The 22,236-nt window shown below is 35.6% G+C and overlaps 1 protein-coding gene across 5 annotated transcripts in view; it reads left to right on the top strand.

Annotated features, from left to right (window-relative positions):
- COL24A1 (collagen type XXIV alpha 1 chain) overlaps positions 1 to 22,236 on the top strand; it is a 404,519-nt gene that overhangs the window by 171,965 nt on the left and 210,318 nt on the right. For all 5 annotated transcript variants that reach the window (XM_086717446.1, XM_025934829.2, XM_086717444.1 and 2 more), the window contains 4 exons: positions 199 to 252; positions 1,685 to 1,729; positions 5,781 to 5,834; positions 9,663 to 9,707. In XM_086717446.1, coding sequence (XP_086573572.1) covers positions 199 to 252; positions 1,685 to 1,729; positions 5,781 to 5,834; positions 9,663 to 9,707 — 198 coding nt within the window. The remainder of the gene's footprint in view (positions 1 to 198; positions 253 to 1,684; positions 1,730 to 5,780; positions 5,835 to 9,662; positions 9,708 to 22,236) is intronic.

Below are 22,236 nucleotides of genomic sequence, written 5' to 3'. Positions count from 1 at the left end.
AAAGAATAAGTTTACTACATTTCCCAATTTTTTAGATGCTCTATACTTTTTGGTCACTTACCCTCTGACCCAATTTGATAACTTCATAATGGGAAAAGAATGGTACCAAATTGTATTGCCCATATCCAGATTAATGCTGATTGAAAAATCTTAATTGAGCTGAAGTTTTTCTTGCTTGTGCCTATGTTTCTTTTATAGGGACTCCTTGGAAATAGGGGACCTCCAGGACCTCCTGGTCTCAAAGGACCTCAGGTATGGAAAAAATAAATACCCCAGTCAAATTGCTTTAGTTCAAGTATTCCCCTTTTCCTTGGACTTTATTTTTTGCTTAAAGAAAACATTGCTTTAGTGTGGACAATTTTTGCCGTACAGGATTTTTTAAGTTACCATTTTACACTGGCAGTTATGAAATGGGATTTGGAATCATTTTCAGTGTTGTGAATTCATTAAATAATTTATGCCAGTGATCTCCATGGAATGTCTGAGGAATCTGAGCTAGAATCTCCCTCATATGTACTTGGATGTATATTTACTATTTGTGTCTATTTTATATTTGTGACCCAAGAAATTTTATTTTAATTGAATTGTGAATTGAGAAAAATGTTCGTTGATCAAATAAATAAAGTAGATTATATGAAGCTAGATAGGTCTGTGTATGCTATTCAGATATGGTAATATCAACTTTTTATTTAAAGGTGAAAAGTCAGTATATTTAGAAAATATGTCAATAAATATAATAAAAACATTTATTGTTTTTTAATTTTCTTTAAGAATAATGTATAAAAATTATTTTTTGATGTTACTCTATACATTTTTTGATCCTAGAAGAATACACAAGATTTTATATTTTATGACATTGTAACTGGTTTGATCCCAAGGACATTGGACTTATAAGTTAGTCTAAAGAGAGCTCTAGACATTAAGTTCCATTTGGGTAGGATCTGATATACCTTTATATCTCTATTCCTTAAAACAGAACTAAGAATCAAAGCTATATTTATTAAATGAATGAAATATTAAAATGTACCAAGAGCAAGCATTCTTTGCCAATAATATTTTAATATACCAATGGATATTAATTTCCATCTATTCAGAACTTAATTGAGTGGGAAGAGATACTGAGCCCAAGAAGGTAAAGGTTATCCTTAATTTATGATCTCAGTGATTGTTAATCTTCGCTGTGATTTTTATTTGCATTTTCCTCATGACCAGGGATGATGAGCATCTTTTCATAGGTCTCCAGGCCATCTGTATGTCTTCTTTGGAAAAATGTCTATTCAGGTCCTCTGCCCATTTTTTAATTGGATTTTTGTGGCTTTTGGTATGGAGTCGTATAAGTTCCTTATATGTTTTGGATATTAGCTCCTTGTCAGATATCCTGATTTTGTGATGGATACCCTAATCACTTTTACTCTTATTCGTTCTCAATTTTCTATATATTACTTTTACCATCTACAAATTTAAAAACAGTCAAATAGTACAGGTATTCCCTTAGAGTAGATGTGGTGTTGTAACTGAAAAAATTAAAACGTTATGGGATGATACAGTTCTAAAATACAAACAAGCCACAGCTTTATTTTCATCACATCTCAGAGTGAGTTTCAGGTTTCAGAATAAATAGAATAAGTGTTTACATTTTTAAGTACTTATTTCAGGCCATGAAACGTTCTGATTTTTATCTAAGGGAGAAGAAGGACCAGTTGGACTCTTTGGAGAACTGGGACCAAGAGTAAGTATCATATAAATACTCTTCAAAAAGTGCTTCTCTTAAAACAACTGTTGTGTGACTGTCTTTTAATAGCACCAAATTTTAAGTTGTAACAAAGGAAAAAAACATACTATAAGCATACAATCCCTCCAAATAATATAAGCCTATAACTGGAATTTCCCAGGGATATTTTAAATGATATTATGCGTACTGCATATTTACTTGTTCTGACAGTGGTTTTATGGTCTTAGTAATTTGAGCTAATTATTTATAAATTTTCTCAAAATGTAATAGAAAGCTAAATGCCTTAGCCATTTTAATGATGTTCTGGAAATTTCTGTTGTCTAAGTGTGCCAGTAAAATTATGGAAAGCTAAATAAGATGCATTTTCTGTCAACTTTTTCTTCAGTTAATATTGTGTAGTAATATACGAATGGCCTGTTTTCAAGTTCTGAAAATAAGTTATTTAAGAATTTGGGCATTCATGACCAAAACTTACATTATCATGAGATACTTAAGGTGTGTCTATCACATTTATTTTAAGAGGAATCATTAGACTCACATGAACTACATCTCTTTCTTATGAGAAACATCATAACATACAGGTTCTTAAAACATTTTTACATTTAAGGAGACAGTAATTTTTTCTTTTGCACCTTTTAAAATGTACTCATTTAAAATTTACTTCTCTAGAACTCAGGAGAGCCATCATTGCGTCTTATCTACTGAGTCTTAATATTTATTACTATTGTCGCTTCCATTGGTTTCAGATCAATTTAAGCCTAGTATTGCTCTAAGTATGTTACATGAATCATCTCTAATCTGGAAAACAACCCTGCGAGACATTGTCCACATTTTTTTAAACTATTAAAATAAGTCTTTAATTTACTATTACATGCTCAAGCATTCCATGCTCAAGAGAAAGCTAATATGACAAAATTTAAATAGGACCCAAAGTGATGACTCCAGCCCTGATGCTCTGAATTTCTTGAATTCAAAGAGATTATAAATGGGCTGATACAGATTCCAGTGAGATTCCTTCTGTAATGTAGAGATGATGTATAACTACTTCTTAATTACTATAATGTCTGAGTATTACATTACTAAAGATGAAAGAAATATTCTTGCTAAGGCTTTTTCCAAAACAATGTGAATGAAGTGTATTACTCAAAATTCTTTTTGTAAATATCATAGACTAATCTAATAATTTAGACTCTTAATTACATTTCTTCTCCTATATCTGCAAATTGATTACAGAGCAATTGACACTTAAGAGTAATAGGATGTTTTTTATTCTTTACTTTGTGCTTGGTAGGAAAGCACTAGACAATTTCAAGCAAGGTAGAGGTAAAAATTAGAACAACTTTTTGGATAGAAGTCCTAAATATAATTTTAAAGTTACTAAAGCTTTTGTATGTAGTCAAAATACAATGAAAGCTGGAGAATTGTTTGTTTTGTTTTAAGAAAGAACAATAGGGAAGTATTTGTTAATGGATAGGAATAACAAAATGCAAATCTATAATACCTGGCAAGTATTATAAATTAGTATTATATTTAACAATCTCCCCACACACTTTTCCATCAAATTTTGTATAATCAGACATCAGTTGTTAAGTACTAGAAACCACATACTGTAGATCGATCTACCCAATATCTAGGACTTGACATCCTCTCCTGCAGTGATCTTATTCTCTGCTCTCTTTAGGTACTAACTGCTGTGGTCATAACCTTTACCTTGTCATTACCAATAATACCAGCTTCTCCTTATTTTCAGTTTCAAACTTCTCACTCTCCAACCATAATCTCCTTTCTTTCTAGTACATTTTCTCTTATAACTAGTCCCACAGGCCCAATAAGAATTTTAACCCATCGATCCTATTGCCTTTCCATTATTCCTACTTCCCTCATAACCTCACATCCTTCCTCATCATGCTTAAAACACTACATTGTCCCTTTGATTGCATTCTGAATTCTATTTCCATACTCTTTTTCTAGTTTCTAGTATTGCTTCTACCCACCTCTCTGTATCTATGCCATTGACTCTGCCTTCTCTCCTGTTATTGTGAATGAACAGCCATTTTTCTAGCTAAGGTCAAACTTCTACTTGTTTACTACATATCTTATTCTCTTGCCTACTTATTCCCACTTTCTCCTGCATCATAACTTTGTTCCCTCTAATGGATCAGTTGCATCAGAAAATAAAGATGTTATTATTTCTTCCAGCTTAAAAACAAAACAGAAAACTTATATTGATCCCAGGTTTTCTTCCAGGTGTTACCTTTTTCACCTTCCCTCTTCAGTAAAAATACTCAATTTTATTGTCGGGGCCCTAGGGTGGCTCGATTGGTTAAGCGTCTAACTCTTGGTTTTGGCTCAGGTCATTGTCTCATGGTTCATGGTTTTGAGCCCCACGTTGGGCTCTGCACTGACAGCACGGAGCCTGCTTGAGATTTTCTGTCTTTCCCTTTCTCTCTACCCTTCCCCTGCACTCTCAGTCTCTCTCTCTCTTTCAAAATAAATACACTTTAAAAAAATTATTGTTTATACATGCTCTTTCCATTTTTTCTCCTCACGCTGTCTGCTGAAACCATTCTGGTCCCCACTACTCCAAAACAAATCATCTCATTAAGGTCATCAGTGACGTCTATATTGTGGAATTCAATGGTTATTTTTTAGTCGTCATGTTACTCAATAATCTTCAGAATTGGACAAGATCACACTCTCCTCCTGGAAGCACTTTCTTCACTTGCATGGTCTTCCTCCTAACTCTCTGGTAGGAAATTTGCATATTTTCCTCATTTCTTCAAATTCTAAAATTTTGGAGTGGTTTGGTTTGTGGACTTATTCTCTTTTCTGTTTACACTGGACCAGATAAGCTGGTCAAGTCTTATGGCTTTAAATACCATCAAAATGCTGGTGAGTTCCAAAATCATACGTTTAGATCAGAATTTTTCTACCCTCTGAACCTCTGGGCATGTAAAACTATCAGACGATCTCTGCACTTAGGTATCTGACAAGACTATCAAATAGCAGTGTCCAATGCTGAGCTCCCAATTTACCCTCCAAACCTTTCTTCTTACAGTCTTCTCCATTTCATTTAGTCCCTTACTCAGATTAACATCTTGAATTTATTCTTGACTCTTCTCTTTCTCCCACATTTTACACACAGTCTGTGAGCAAATCCTGTAATCCCTGCCTTCAAACTATATACACAGTTTTACCACTTCTCACAACCTTCTCTCTTACTACCTATGCCACTGTCATCTTTTGCTCAGGTTATTTCAGCCCTCTTTGGACTGCCTACTTCTGCTCTTGCATCAAAGTGATCTTGTTAAAGCATAGATAATGACACTTCTTTCCTCAAAGCTTTTCTAAGGCTTCATGCTTCATTCAGAGTAAAAGGCAAAGCCCTTGGTATAACCTACCAGGCCCTACATGACCTGGCTTCCCATTCCCCATTCCTTTCTTTGACCTCATCTTCTACTGATCTTTTCCTCTTACTCTGTTCCAGCTTCATTGACGTTTCATGGTTTCATGGTTTCTTCAACACACCAGTCACATTCTTGCCTCAGGGCCTTTGCACATGCTCTTTTCCTCTGCTTGGAATACACTTTCTTCAGATAGCCAAATAACTTGTCCCTTTAAGTCTTTACTCAATTACCACCTTCTCAGAGAACTCCTATTAAAAATTTCAACAAAACCCCCACAGCAGTTGATATCTCCCTCCCTTGCTTTACTTTGTGTCCTTCACTTTTACCACTACCTAAGATACTATATGTTTTACTTATTTTTTTTAAATATTATATCATCCTTATTAGAATGTAAGCTCTATGTAGGAGAGGTATGCTTCGTGCACTCTTCCAGTCCCCACCCCTAGAACTGTGCTGGGCATACCGTAAACAGTTAAACACTGTAGCCATACCCATGGCTAATGGGTATGATAAAATACACTTATCAAATAATTTTGAAGTATTTCATCTCATAGAATGGTCTGAATTACATAAATGTTTGGAAACTTCTAAAAATGAAAATGATTAAATGTTAACTCCTTTTTTTTCCTGTTCTCTTCTAGGGAAAACCAGGTCAAAAGGGGTATGCAGGTGAACCAGGACCAGAAGGCTTAAAGGTAAAGTGGCTGACTTATTACCAGTTGTAAAGTATAGTTTTCAAAAATTTTAAATGATGACTTTAATAAAAATATAATATGAACACCTGTCAAAGATTCTATTCAACTTATTAATGAGGAAACCGGTAACATGTTACAACTGGCTCAAATAGCGTTTGAGAAGCCATATATCTTTATATCAATATCTATATATCTATCTATAAATATTTATGACTGTGACTGTGTTTATATATGTATCTTTATTTGAATAGATACGTAATTGAAAAAAGAGATGTTAAAGTTTGTGGGTAGATACAGGAGAATAAACCACAATTTGGGGGCCCCAACTCTTCATTACACTGGACAGAAATCTAAAATATAACTTCACTAAACATATATATATATATGTGTGTGTGTGTGTGTGTGTGTGTGTGTGTGTGTGTGTTTATTCTGTTTATTTATTTTTGACGGAGAGAGAGAGAAAGCAGGGAAGAGACAGAAGAGAGGGAGGCAGAGAATCTCAAGCAGGCTCCACACTGTCAGCACAGAGCTTGACTGAAGGGCTCAAACCCATGAACCACGAGGTCATGACATGAGCCAAAATCAAGAGTCAGACCCTTAACCAACTGAGCCACCAGGAACCCTTACCTATATATTATATAGATGTATAATTTACATATGTATATAATATATAATTTACATATACATAATATATAATTTACATTGCATAAAGTCTGGGTCCTTTAAGCAATTACAGTGATTCTAATTCCCTAGATAGTCACTGGGGTGGCCTTCACCACTTACTGTCACTGAAAGGATGGGTCACCTACTTTTTTGCCTTGTTTCCAAGTTTTGAATGACTTGAACACCAACAAATATAAAGCCATGCAGCAGGTTATATGTATAATACTAAGAACTAAAAGAAACTAGCTCATAAGAACTGGTGATTTATACAATTGTTTTCATGTTTATTTATTTGTTTATTTTTGAGAGAGAGAGAGAGAGAGAGAGAGAGCGAGAGAGAGAGAGAGCATGTATGATCAGGGGAGGGGGAGAGAGAGAATCCCAAGTAGGCTCCATGCTCAGCATGGAGCTCGACACTGGGCTCAGTCCCACGACCGTGAGATCACTACCTGAGCTGATATCAAGAGTCGGACGCATAACTGACTGAGCAACCCAGGCACCCCAATTTATACAAATTTAAAACTTAAGGAAAAATTTGGGGGTGGCTCAGTTGGTTAAGCGTCCAACTTCAGCTCGGGTCATTATCTCACGGTTCATGAGTTAAAGCCTCGCATCGGGCTCTGTGCTGACAGCTTGGAGCCTGGAGCCTGCTTCAGATTCTGTGTCTCCCTTGCTCTGCCCCTCCCCCACTCATTCTCTCTCTCTCTCTCTCTCTCTCTCTCTCTCTCTCTCTCTCTCAAAAATAAACATTAAAAAAAATTAAAACTTAAGGAAAAATTAAAAAACTTTACAGCACTATAGCTAAATTTCTTAAAGTTAGAATTCATCATTTATATTAAACCAGTTATTTTTGTGATACTAGAATCTAAGGAAAAGCCAAACAATATTTTTTTAGGTTACTTAATAAAGAAATATGAGCTAAAATATTTTCTAATGTATCAGCTTCTCTGCCTGTGGCTAAAATTATCCTGGGGAGGATATGTGTACCTGACTTTCAAGTTATACAAAAAATGGAAGCATGATATTTATCAACAGAAAGCTTATTTCTCCTTGACTGAGATTAATCTCTGTACTGTCCAATAGCTCTAAAAATTCCACCTGTGAGCTACCATCTAGTTAAACTGGCAAGAAACTGAATCTTAATCATATTGACATCCTGCCTCCCTCCTAGAATCATGCCAGCATCTGCATGGCCAGGAGATAAAGGAGGTCTTTAATGTCCTGCTCCTTGTATTTGTCCCTGAAATTTTAGTCTTGGTGTGTAATATAGCTATTGACCAGAACCTGGCATTCCCTTGAGGGATGCTGACACTCCTGGAGGGAGCACTTGGGAGTTGGTTAAGGGTCATACCACCTTTTACAGAACCCTAGGATCTCTGTCCTCTCCCTAGGCCTGGGGAAATATTCCTCTCTCTCTTGTTGCCCTCAAAGACAACTCACTTCCTAACTTCAGGCTCTCTGAAAACTAAAGCAGGAATGCAGGTAATCTGCAACCGACTTCTGCTTTCTACCTGTTAACACAAACCTCCCCTAACACTAAAGAGCATAAACTGTCCATCTCCCTTAGAATTTGAGAGGGGTATTGGATAAGGAGGGGGAAATACAAGGAAATCAATGATCTATATATTATTCTGCCACAAATATTTTATAAAAGCCATCTAGTGAATTGTCAGTCAAAACTAGGGTTTACAAACTACTACAGTGCTCCAGTGTTTACTGTTTAATGTATGCATATAGAAATGAAATGAAAATTTGCATAGTCTTTAAAAAATTATTTCAAATTGGTTACTCATGTGAATACTAGGTTTTAGTGCTTAAAATCAGCACTATCAAATAGAGTATATAAGATGAATCACGCATGTGAGCCACAATATAAAAGTAAAACGAGACAAGTGAGATTAATTTTAGTAATATATTTTAGTTAACCCAAGATATGAAAATATTATCATTTCAACATGGGATCAATATTAAAATTATTAACGAGATATATTATTTTTTGGTACAAAGTGCTTAATATCTAGGGTGTATTTTATATTTACATTACTTTTCAGTTCCCACCAGCCAATTTCAATGCTTAGTAGCTCTCTGTATGTCATTAGTGGCTACAATATTGTTTAGTGCAGTTTAACATTTTACTATTCCACACTGAATTGTAATTACCAATTTTTAAACAGAAATTGATGGTTTAATTTCCTATTTCTATAAATAAGATTACATTCCTGTCAGATTATATGTGGCACCCTGAATTTAATCTTCTACCTTTCATACCAAAAATGGACCTTTCTTATCACTGGTGAAGTATCACCTGTTCTTCAGGGTCCAACTCATACACAGTTTTATGATCTATTATCTGAAATCATTGCTATTTGAATTATCAAAAGATAACATGGTGAGTATACTATATTTTACTTAACGTTGCCAGCAGGGTATGGGAAGCACACCATAGTTAGAAACACTAATATTTCTGTGGTGAAACATAAGGATGTTCACATTAATTAAAATAAACAAGACGATGAGTAGCCTCACTCAGATCAGATCGAGCTTTGCTAAAAAATAAATTCAGGTTAGGTCAAGTTTGCGACCAAACGATTGGTGAAAAGCTTAGAGTTTTCAGAGTGTTAGAGGCTATAGACTCTAATTAAGGTTATGAATGAATATACATTCCTTCCCCAGTGAAGCTAGTGCTAGCTTTCCCAGCCCACAGTGTGCAAGCCCCTATGAACTCTCTTACCACTTAATTGTGGCCTGTATTCTGCCTCGCATTGTGAGATCCTTTCCCCTGAAACAAATAGCACTTTCCTGTGGGCAAAGGCTTTATTTTTATTCTTCTTAATATCTTCCACAGCCCTTATCACTCTGCCCCTTACAGGGTACACCTCAACAAATATTTCATTTTAAAACTTATTTGCATGTTTTAAAAGTTATTAAAAGTCATAAATCGAAGCATGTAATTTAAGAAAATAGGTAAATACCATTTGAATAGAAGGAGTGGAAAGATGACATTCCCCAGGTATACCATCACAGAGTTTTGATGAACTAAGTTTTACCTTTTTTTTTTTTTTCACCTTTTGACTAATTACATTAAAAATGAAAATGGAAGCAATGTCATGAGTGATCTTGTTTGAAAAATAATTATTTTTACAGCTTTACATTATTTATCAACAGGGAGAAGTAGGAGATCAAGGAAACGTTGGAAAGATTGGTGAAACAGTAAGCTTATTTTATGCTCTTTTATTTTTTTTTTCATCATCTGTAAGCATGTTTACGAGTCACATTAACCACCACCTATGGTTATAAAATTCAGAATATAAAATTCATAGTTCCTACAAATTTAAACTCACTTGTGATATGACAGACAAAATCTACTATACAAGAGAAATGAGGGGAAATGCAGTTACTGTTATTTTTGTCCAATATACTTATAATCTCAGAAGCATTCTTATTTCTAATGGATCTTTAATTTTAGTTCTGATCGTTTCAATCTAAATTTGACCTTAACATTTTTCATTATTAAAAAGCTACAACTTCTCAAACCATAAAATAGTTAATAAAGTTACTAAATTTAAAAATATTTTTCTTTAGATTTGAAAGATTAAATTAAGAGGTAATATACTGGAAAACATATTATAATCCCTTTCCTCAAAAAAAGTTTGACTTGTTTAAATTTACATTTAAATTTGCAGGAGTAGGAGGCTTTGTGTTATATTTGAATCAGTTATGTTAGCAGTAATTTTATTATCTGCACTAGGAAAAGCCAGCTAAAACATTTTCTAACAAGTGAACCTGTATAACATATATAAAATGGTAAATTGATACAAGCAAGTGAGTTTATTTACAAAGTGTGCTGGGTTATCAAAAAGCAAGTGGTACCATTTAATAGGTTAAATGAGCAAATTCTATTCTCTCTAACCTATCTTATGACTTAGATAAAAATAAAATTTTCTTAAAAGTTATTTTGCAATCTTAAGTAACTAAACAATTATATTTTCTGGTCTTGTAGTAAAACAGCAATACATTTCTGATATTCTTATCTTTTGTTGTTCTTTTTTTTAATTTATTTATTTTGAGAGAGAGAGAAGGAGGGAGGGGGAGAGATAGAGAAAGAGAGAGAGAGAGAGAGAGATTGAGAGAGAATGAGAGAGAACGTGCAGGGGAGGGGCAGAGAGGGGAGACAGAGAATCCCAGGCAGGCTCCTGGCTGTCAGTACGGAACCTTACATGTGGCTCTAAGTTATGAATGGTGAGATCATGACCTGAGCTGAAACCAAGACTCAGACGACCAACTGAGCCACCCAGGCACCCTCCTTGTTATTTTTAGTCATTATTCTTAATAAAAAATAAGAAGGCTCCATTTAATCTTAAAAGATCATTGCCATACCAATTAATCCTGAATCACTAGAAGAATTTCTTGTTTTTGTTTTTACTGAGAAGGAAAATTTCAATGGAGTATTTATTTATATCAATTAGATCATTCAAGACTTCTCCTCAAATATAATTGTAACTCATATTTTTCTAAGGTCACTCAAAGAAATTAAATTCTGCCACTTCAGAGTGATAAATTGCTTAAGAAATATATACAAACTAGAATTAATAGCCAAAGTTAAAATACCAATGAAGAGCATCTTTTCTTAATATAATATCTTATATTAAACTTCTAAGCGTAATTTACCTGGTAATGTTGGACTAGTTCCACATAGCATAAGAACCCATTGCTAGTGTTACCCAAAGAGGAAATGGAGTGCTTTGGCAGAGAGTGGATTTCTGTTATTGGAGAGAAATTAACATTTATTGATCATTTTCTATATCCCAGGCATAATATTAGGTGATTTTTAATACTGTGGTATTTCATTCAGTTCTCAAACAATTTGACAAGACACAGTTTGTTATTCTGGTTTTTGAAATGAGGAAACTGAAGCACGGTAAGAAACCTGTTCAGATTTACATAGCTAATAAATTGCTGAGCTGAGATTAAAACCTAGAGCTCCAAACTCAAAACCTACATCTCAAAATCCAAAGTGTATTGAGGTAGAGTTGACAAAGTTATAAGATATTTAAAGTGTACTTGATGATTTAATATACATATACTTTGTGAAAGGATCCCCCCACCATCAAGTCATTTAACATAGCTAGGGATGTTTCGTGTTGGTTTAACAGCCACTTGGCCTACAAGTTGTCGAAAGGTTTTAAGTGTCAAATATATTGTCAAACAAAAGGGCCTTTTCATATTTGAGGCTCCATCTTTCTCATTCAAGATAGGAGATGAAGACTTAAAAAAGAAGTTTAGTGGCTCTATTGAGTTAAAAATATGTAATGCCTAAAGAATATTTTATTTTTGCCTCTTGGTAATCCCCAGCTTTTATTTTATCTTCTTAATTTCAAAATATTAGAAATATAGTTTATCTAATCCAGAGTTCTGTTAAAACAGAACTCACAAGAGTTATGGGAAGATATGATCGCACTTCCTGACATCAGTCTTGTAATTTTGAGACATCTCAGGTTAGTGGTAATTGAATAGCTAGTTTTTACTTTTCCCAATCTTTCTGAAAGTCTTTTAATTGTCTTTAATTGGACATCCTCCAGTTTTGTTTCTTTCTTGATCTATACACATCAGAACGCAGTTTATGATAGCATGCCAACAGCAGCAGCCCCATCAATATCTCAGGTCTGTGTTCTTCTTACATTCATGTAGTGTAGGCAAATAATTGCTGCGAATGTGCCCTAAATATATCTGGAATTCCAAAAGATACCCTTTTGTCCTCTTCACTCTAGCATTCTATTTTTTATGAATAAATCTGGAATTATCCCACCTTAATTGCCAGTCTTCTCTGCCTTTAACTTTCTAGACTGAAAATATTTAAAGAGGTATAAAAGAGAAAAGAATCCAGTTTTTCAGTATGGGTCAAGAGACCAGAATTAGGATCAGTGAATAGACATTATAAGGGAACAGCTTTTTTTGTAGACAAAAATATTTTAATAGAATTTCTAACACTTAGACTCTCCCATGGAGTGATTCAACACCTCATTCTTACAATGTTTGGATGACTTTCTTCAATCATGTATTCAGCAGCTTTTTATATTTATATTCATTCACATTTATTGGACCTATGATCCTTGCCTTCATGAAACTTAAAGTCTGTTGGAGGTTTGACGATATTAAATAAATAACAACTATATAAAGAAATACATAATGACAAACTGTGATACATTCTATAGAGGAAAAGTTTAAGAGACTATGACACAGGTGCCAAATTTAGACCAGAAAATGACAGAAGACTGTTTTGAGGAAATGACATATGATTTGTGACCATAAAGCATGGTATGATCTAGCTAGGGAAGGGTAGAGACAAAGAACTTTACTGGAATATGCAATATAGCATACTTTTCACCTTTGGACTTACCTTGCTTTAGAGAAATACCTTAATTTCTCTAAATATTATTTTCTCAACAGTAAAAGGATGAAAAAAACACCTCATGGAGTTTCTTGTGAGGATTAAATATGATAATGCACTTAAAGCACTTCTCACAGAGCCAATCGCATAGTAAAAACTTGATAAATGTTAGCTGTAATGGTGGTGGTGGTGGTTATTGTTATATGGGATGGTCCTATGTGGGAAAGCATTTAGCTTTATAGGGACTGAAAGGAAGCCAATGTGGACAGACCTTGGTGAGCCAAGGAAAAAGCAAAGCTAAGGGCTATTAGTAAAGGAGGCAGGAGCCAAATCATTCAGGACCATGTTTATTACTTTGGACTTGATCCTGAAGTAGATGGAAAATCATTGAAGTATTCTAAGTAAGCCAATGACATGATTTAATTTGTGTTTTACAATCACTCTGGTTGCAATGGATTGGGAAGTTGGAACATGGTTATGAGGAGCAGAGAAGAAGAGGATAACCAGTTACAGTGCTATTGTAGCAGCCGAAATGAGAAAGAAAGATGACTTGGGCCGGCATGATGGCAGTGGATGTCAGAGAAGTGACTGCACTTGAGATATATTTGATGTGATCATTTGGACATAGGCTGCAAAAAAAGGGAAGGATTCTAGTCAGTCCCCAGCATATCATAGGCCTCTGATAACTAAACTATTTATGATTCATCAGGAATATTCTGGAAGCATAAGGAATTGGTATATTTGATGTCTAAGAATAGTTCCAATTCTAAGAATCTAGGACTCTTTTTTCTAAGAACTTAAATGCTTCTAGTCTTCCTCTTACCTGCCAATTTGGCTTCTTTTCTCTGGCTCTCCTCCAGTTTCATTATGTCTTTCTGTCACTGGAGCATACAGAACAGGGCTAAGTATTTTAGAGGCACCAGCTCCACAGCCTTCTTCATGAAGGGGATAATAACTTCTATTTCCTTTATCGCTGAGCTACTCAAAACCATGTAGGCTTTTTCCTGTAGCAGGAAATTGACATGTCAGTGGAAAATGGTTAGCACTAACCCCCAGGATTCTCTTCTGGTTCATTATTTTGAATATAAAAAAAAATTTTTAACATTTATTCATCTTTGAGAGACAGAGAGAGACAGAGCATGAGTGGGGAAGGGGCAGAGAGAGGGAGACACAGAATCCGAAGCAGGCATCAGGCTCTGAGCTGTCAGCACAGGGCACGACGTGGAGCTGAAACTCACAAACTGCGAGATCATGATCTGACCCGAAGTCAGACGCTCTACCAACTGAGCCACCCAGGTGCCTCTGTTATTTTGAATATAAAATTTGGATTTTTTTTTCATGAAGTGACTACATAAAGTTTCAGTTGCTACTTTTCCATCCACTTGAAGGAATTATTAGGATGGCCCTATAGTCTACCCATATTAATTTATCTCTTAAACTATATAACTTAACTCATATATAACTCTTATATATAACTCTTATATATAACTTAAACTATATAATTTATCTCTTAAACTCTATAACTAAACTACTTGACTTGACATCATTTATTCCTTAATTTATCAACTTAGCAAGATTTCATAAGCAATCTACTGTGTCCTTTCTGGTTTTCTGCCTGCCCTCTGGTATGCTAGTGTATAGTAAATGACTGATGAGGAGAAAGGAAGAGGAAGAGGCCATGGATAATCCTCAAAATCAGGTATTCCACTTCTCATTACAAAACTGTTAGAATCATAGAGCTTCTGATGGCTGATTCTAAATTGGATTATAACCAATTCCTTCAAGAACAATAGAGGTGGAGTCAGAAGCAAAAATGAAAGGAAAGAATTGTATTTATTTAAAACTTTTTAAAATTTTTTTTCTATTTGTAATGATTTTATTTTATTTATTTATTTTTATTTTTTTTTTTTTTCAATGTATGAAATTTATTGTCAAATTGGTTTCCATACAACACCCAGTGCTCATCCCAAAAGGTGCCCTCCTCAATACCCATCACCCACCCTCCCCTCCCTCCCACCCCCCATCAACCCTCAGTTCTCAGTTTTTAAGAGTCTCTTATGCTTTGGCTCTCTCCCACTCTAACCTCTTTTTTTTTTTTCCTTCCCCTCCCCCATGGGTTTCTGTTAAGTTTCTCAGGATCCACATAAGAGTGAAAACATATGGTATCTGTCTTTCTCTGTATGGCTTATTTCACTTAGCATCACACTCTCCAGTTCCATCCACGTTGCTACAAAGGGCCATATTTTATTCTTTCTCATTGCCATGTAGTACTCCATTGTGTATATAAACTACAATTTCTTTATCCATTCATCAGTTGATGGACATTTAAGCTCTTTCCATAATTTGGCTATTGTTGAGAGTGCTGCTGTAAACATTGGGGTACAAGTGCCCCTATGCATCAGTACTCCTGTTTTAATTTTTTTTTAACGTTTATTTATTTTTGAGACAGAGAGAGACAGAGCATGAATGGGGGAGGGGCAGAGAGAGAAGGAGACACAGAATCGGAACAGGCTCCAGGCTCTGAGCCATCAGCCCAGAGCCTAACTCGCGGCTCGAACTCACAGACCGCGAGATCGTGACCTGAGCTGAAGTCGGGCGCTTAACCGACTGAGCCACCCAGGCGCCCCTTTAAAAATGTTTTTAATGTTTACTTATTTTTTGAGAGAGACAGAGACAGAGTGTGAGTGGGTTAGGGGCAGAGAGAGAGGGAGACACAGAATCCAAAGCAGCCTCCAGGCTCTGAGCTGTCAGCACAGAGCCCGACACGGGGCTCGAACTCAGGAGCTGTGAGATCATGACCTGAGCCAAAGTCGGACGCTCAACTGACTGAGCCACCCAGCAGCCCCAAGAATTGTATTTATTGAAGAACTATTATCTCATTTAATCTCGAAGCAACCCTACTAAGATAAATCTTATTGACACTCTGTAAGTGAGGAAATTGAAATTTATTGAAGTTATATGTGTTCCAATTCATATTAGTAAGCAGTAAGTCTGGGTTTCATATTTGTATTTTGTACTTCCTGTTCCAAGCATTTTTATCTGCACCAAGCAACCATCAGTTATCCTGTCTTTAACTTTTATTTATTTTTATCAATTGGCCTGTTATCTTATTCTCTCTCTTTTATTTTTTATTTTATTTAAATTTTTTTTAATGTTTATTTTTGAGAAAGAGAGAGAGACAGAATGTGAGCGGGAGAAGGTCAGAGAGAGAGAGGGACACACAGAATCTGAAGCGGGCTCCAGGCTCTGAGCTGTTACCATAGAGCCCAATGTGGGGCTCAAACCCACAAACAGCGAGATCAGACCTGAACTGAAGTTGGAAGCTTAACTGACTGAGCTACCCAGGGGCCCCTTTTTATTTTATTTTATTTTAGTTTAGTTTAGTTTAGTTTAATTTAGTTTAGTTTAGTTTAGTTTAGTTTTCTAAGAGAGAGAGCGTGCAAACAGGGGAGGGGCAAAGGGAGAGGGAGAGAGAGAATCTTAAACAGCTCCATGCCCAGTGCAGAGCCCAATGTGGGGCTCAATCTCATGACCCTGAGATCACGACCTGAGTCAAAATCAATAGTTGGGCCCTTAACCGACTGAGCCACCCAGGGTGCCCCATCTTATTCTTTTATTTATTTTTTATTTTAATTCCAGTGTAGTTAACATACAGTGGTATATTAGTTTCAGGTGTACAATATAGTGATTCAGCATCTCCATATATTACTCAATACTTATCAAGATAAGTGTACTCCTAATCCCTTCTGCTCATTTCACCCATTCCCCCACTGACCTCCCCTTCGGTAACCATCTGATTTTCTGTATAGTTAAGAGTCTGTTTCTTGGTTTGTCTGGTTTTTTTCCCCCTTTAGTCATTTGTTTTGTTTCTTCAGTTCCACATATGAGTGAAATCATATAGTATTTGTCTTTCTCTGACTGGCTTATTTCACTTGGCATTACACTCTCTAACTCCATCCATGTTGTCGCAAATGACAAGATGTCATTCTTTTTATGGCTTTATAATATTCCATTATATATATATCACCTCTTCTTTATCCATTCATCTATTGGTGGACATATGGGTGACTTCCATAATTTGGTTATCATAGAGAATGCTGCAATAAACATATGATGCATATATCCTCTCAAATTAGTGTTTGTTTTTATAGTTTTTGGATAAATAGTAGTGTGATTACTGGGTCATAGGGTAGTTCTGTTTTTAATTTTTTTTTTTTTTTGAGGAACTTCTACACTATCTTACACAGTGGCTGTACCAGTTGCAATCTCACCAACAGTACACAAGGGTTCTTTTTCTCTACATTCTCGCCAACACTTGTTTCTTGTGTTTTTGATTTTAGCCATTCTCCCATGTGTGAGGTGATGTCTCATTGTAGTTTTCATTTGCATTTCCCTGATGATGAGTGATGTTGAGCATCTTTTCATGTCTCTTGACCATCAGTATGTATTCTTTGGAGAAATGTCTGTTTATGTCTTCTGCCCATTTTTTAATTGGATTATTTGTTTTTTTGGTGTTGAGTTGTATAAGTTCTTTTTATGTTTTTGGACCCTTTATCAGATATGTCATTTGCAAATCTTCTCTCATTCAGTAGCTTGTCATTTAGATTTCTTAGTTGTTTCTTTGCTGTGTAGAGGTTTTTTATTTTGATGTAGTCCTAATAGTTTATTTTTGCTTTTGTTGCCCTTGCCTCGGAGACATATCTAGAAAAAAGTTGCTACAGCCAATATCAGAAATTATTGCCTATATTCTCCTCTAGGATTTTTATGACTTCGGGTCTCACATTTAGGTCTTTAATCCATTTTGAGTTTATTTTTGTATATGGTATAAGAAAGTGGTCCAGTTTTATTCTTTTGCAAGTAGCTGTCCTGTTTTCCAAACACCATTTGTTGAAGAGACTCTCTTTTTCATATTGCATATTCTTGCCTCCTTTGTCAAAGATTAATTGACCATATAATTGTGGGTTCATTTCTGGGTTTTCTATTCTGTTCTATTGATCTGTGTGTCTGTTTTGTGCTAGTATCATACTATTTTGATTACTACTGCTTTGTAATATAACTTGAAATCCAAAAGTGTGATACCTCCAGTTTTGTTTTTCTTTCTCAAGATTGCTTGGGTTCTTTGGGGTCTTTTGTGGATCCATACAAATTTTCAATTGTTTGTTTTTGTTATGTGAAAATGATGTTGGTATTTTGAGAGTGGCTGCATTAAATCTGTAGATTGCTGTTGGTAGTATAGACATTTTAATAATGTTTATTCTTCCAATCCATGAGCATGGAATGTCTTTCCATTTGTGTTGTCCTTAGTTTCTTTCATCACTGTTTTATACTTTTTAGAGTACAGATCTTTCACCTCTTTGGTTAAGTTTATTCCTAGTTATTTTATTATTTTGGGAGTAATTGTAAATGGAATTGTTTTCTTAATTTTTCCTTCTGCTGCTTCCTTATTAGTGTGTAGAAATGCAATGGATTTCTGTACATTGATTTTGTATCCTGCAGCCTCACTGAATTCATTTATTAGTTCTAGCAGTTTTTCTGTGAAGTCTTTCAGGTTTTCTATATATGTAGTATAATGTCATCTACAAATAGTGAAAGTTTTACTCATTCCTTACCAGTTTGGATGAATTTTATTTCTTTTTGTTGTTTGATTGCTGTGGCCAGGACTTCCAATTCTATGTTGAATAAAAATGATGAGATTGGACATCTTGTTCCTGATTTTAGGAAAAACACTCTGTTTTTCTTCACTGACTATGATGTTCGCTGTGTGTTTTTCATATAAGGCTTTTATTATGTTGAGGTATGTTCCCTCTAAACCTACTCTTTTGAGGCTTTATATCATGAATGGATGTACTTTGTCAACTGCTTTTTCTGCAGCTATTAAAATGATAATATGCTTCTTTTTTGTTTTGTTGATGTGATGTATCACATTGATTGATATGTAATTATTGAACCACCCTTGCAGCCTAGGAATAAATCCCACCTGATTGTGGTAAATGATTTTTTAAATGTGTTGTTGGGTTTGGTTTGCTAATATTTTTTTGAAGACCTTTGCATCTATGTTTATCAGAGATACTGACCTGTATTCTCTTTTTTTCTAATGTCTCTTTGATATCAGGGTAATGCTGACCTCATAGAATGAATTTGAAGTTTTTCTTCCTCTTATATTTTTTGGAAAAGTTTGAGAATAGGTATGAACGCTTCTTTAAATGTTTGATAGAATTTGCCTGTGAAGCCATCTGGTCCTGGACTTTTGTTTGTTGGGAGTTGTTTTGATTACCAGTTCAATTTCCCTGCTCGTAATTAATTGTTCTCTTCAAATTTACTATTTCTTCCTGCTTCAGTTTTGGTAGGTTATATGTTTCTATGAATTTACCCATTTCTTCTAGGTTGTCCAATTTGTTGACATGTAATTCTTTATAATATTCTTTTACAATTTTCTATATTTCTCTGGTGTTGATTGCTATTTCTCCTGTTTCATTTCTAATTTTGTTTGACTCCTCTTTCTTTCTTTTTCTCCTTTTTTTTTTTTTTTTGAATCTGGCTAGAGGTTTATCAATTTCGTTCATCTTTTAAAAGAACCTATTCCCGGTTTCATTGATATGTCCTATTTTTTGTTTTTTTTTTAGATTTTATATCTTTTATTTTTCCTCTAAACTTTATTATTTCATTCCTTCTATGGTTTTGAATTTTGTTTGTTCCCCTTTGTCTAGTTCCTTTAGGTGTGAGGGTAGGTTGTTTATTTGAGGTGTTTCTTGCTCCTTGAAGTAGGCTTAATTGCTATAAACTTCCTTCTTAGAACTGCTTTTTTGGGGTATTCCAAAGATTTTGAACCACTGTGTTTTCATTTTCATTTCTCTCCATGTAAATTTTTATTTTGCCTTTGGTGTTTTGGTTGGCTCATTCATTTGAGCATCTTGTTTAACCTTCATGCTCTTTCCACATTTTTTCTTATGGTTGCTTCCTAGTTTCATAGTGTTGGGGTCAGAAAAGATGCATAGTATGACTTAAGTCTTTTTGAATTTGTTGACTTGTTTTATGTGATCTATTCTGGAGAATATGTGATCTATTCTGGAAAATGTCCTCTGTGTGATCTTGAAATGAATGTGTATTCTGTTGTTTTAGGATAGAATGTTCTGAATACATCTGTTAAATCCATCTGGTCTAGTGTATAGTTATCTACCCCACCCTCTGGGGCAGTAGTCACTTTGAAATGGTGCTGGCCCCTGAGGGAGCTCTTTGCACACTGCCAGGCTTATGGCACTACTTCGGGGACATGCTGCCTCTGCTGGGACTGTGCTCGTGTGAGGCACACAGTTTTAGCATAGTACATGCCAGTCTGCTTGCAAAATGAGACCTGCTATGGCTGCTGGGACTGGGGCTGGCCTGGGTGGATCCACTAAGTGCAATGCTTAGGAGACTCGGTGTCAACAAGGTTTGCACTGGTCTTTAGGGGAGGGGAACTGCTGTGGGGGTACTCGGGCAGGTGTGAAAGGGGCAGATCTGCTGAAGCCCAGTGGAGCAGGGCTTAGTGTAAGCAAGTTAGGTGGTGTATTCGGCTTTGCGCTGGGTTCTCACAGGTGGTTGTGTATTTATGCTGAGGGGCAAGGGAGGGAAATGGTGCCTGCCAGCTCATTTGTTCCTGGAGGGATCTTCCTGTGATCCCTGTCCCTCCTGGACACTCACCCACCCATCTGTGCCAGGTGTTTTTCCAACTGCTGCTTCTAGGTATATCTGTGGAGGTGTTTGTCATGTTGTCTCTTTAAGTATGGGGACTCCACTTCCTCCTGACCTCTGGGCTCTCTCAGAGCTGAGCCCACTGAAATTTAAGATTCCAGGTTTTAAATCCTGCTGGTTGTAAGAACTCATGGAAATTTGGCCCTTTTCACGTTCCTTATATTTTAAAGTTTATGTATTTATTTTTGGAGAGAGAGAGAGACAGTGCAAAAGCAAGTGGGGCAGGGGCAGAGTGAATGATGGAGAGAGAATCCTAAGCAGCCTCCATGCTGTCAGCACAGAGCCCGAGGCTACTCAATCAATCAATCAATCAATCAGTCTTGACCTGAGCCAATCGAAAGCTGGATGCTTAATCAACTGAGCTACCCAGGCACCAGGCCCCTTTCACTTTCAAAGCCAAATGTTATGGGAATTCATCTTCCCGAGGGCTTCCTGGTGTGATAGTCTGTTTCTCCCACTTCTCTGTGCCTTCAGCTCCCTCCCCCACTCTGTTAACTGCTAGTTTGTTTGTTCCCCACTGAATCTCTGTCCCTCCTACTCTCTTCACTGTGGCCTCTTCTCTACCTTTAGTTGTGAAGTCTGATCTGCCAGTTTTTGGGTCAGTTTCTGTGTTATTTACACTGATGTGAGTGTTCTCTAATTGTATCCATGGGAGGAGGTGAGCTTAGCCTCTGCCATCTTCCCAATCTACTTTAGTTGTCCTGTATTTAAATGGAAACTGCCTTTAAATGGAAACTTAGATTTGGAAATGAGCAAAACATAATTTTACTTTGTAATCTCTTAGGTCATGCTGGCAATTAAATTTTAAAATATTGTCAAATGTTATTAATTTCTGAGAAGTATTGAAATATAATTCAATGTATATATACAATGGAATCAGGAAAGATTTTTGAAGGTCTGGAAGAAAATATTTTAGAATTGCTTATCACAAAACCTAATTTATTACAGTGGTTAGTTTTGTTGCTCTCTGGTAGCATTACCATGAAATTATTATCAAACTTGATACAAATTGATTTTATTTAGGAAGTTGCTTTTCTCCTTTCATTAAAAGGAGGATGCTAGCTTTAGATGGACTTACCTAAATCATAAAAAAGTAACTCATAGTTTCTTGAGGAAAAGTCCCAGGAGCAGACAGCACCATTTAGCCAAACAATAAGAACAAAGTAAGACTCTATCAAATTGCCCTTATAAGGCCTCTGGAGTCACAGGGCCTTTATCTTAAAAAGGTCATCCCTCCCCTCCTGTTTCCAAGGTCACATACCTGTAAGACAGCTACAAAGCTCTTGTATGTCTCCTATATGGCAGGGAGAGGTAATTTTTTTCAGAATAGAAAGTTATACAGAATTTATATCCATCATACATACAATCATGAGAAGAATGTTTACGTGAATATAATAAAATAGCTACTATGTATTGAAAATCTGTGATATGTCAGATACTTTGTATATGTTATATTCTCACAAAGTATATTTAATCCTCACAAAGGATTTTTGTGTATATTTAATCCTCACAAAGACTCTGGGAAATAGAAGTTACTTCTATTTTATACAGAAGAAAACATGTTTCAGAGAATCAAGTAATTTAGCACCCTGTTTCCTTTTAACCATGAGATGAAGATTT

This window comes from Puma concolor, chromosome C1 (genome assembly GCF_028749965.1).
Source record: "Puma concolor isolate L17-30 chromosome C1, mPumCon1.1.hap2, whole genome shotgun sequence".
Lineage (NCBI taxonomy): Eukaryota > Metazoa > Chordata > Mammalia > Carnivora > Felidae > Puma > Puma concolor.
Note: the sequence above shows the minus strand (reverse complement) of the source record. Positions and strands in the feature narration are given on the sequence as shown.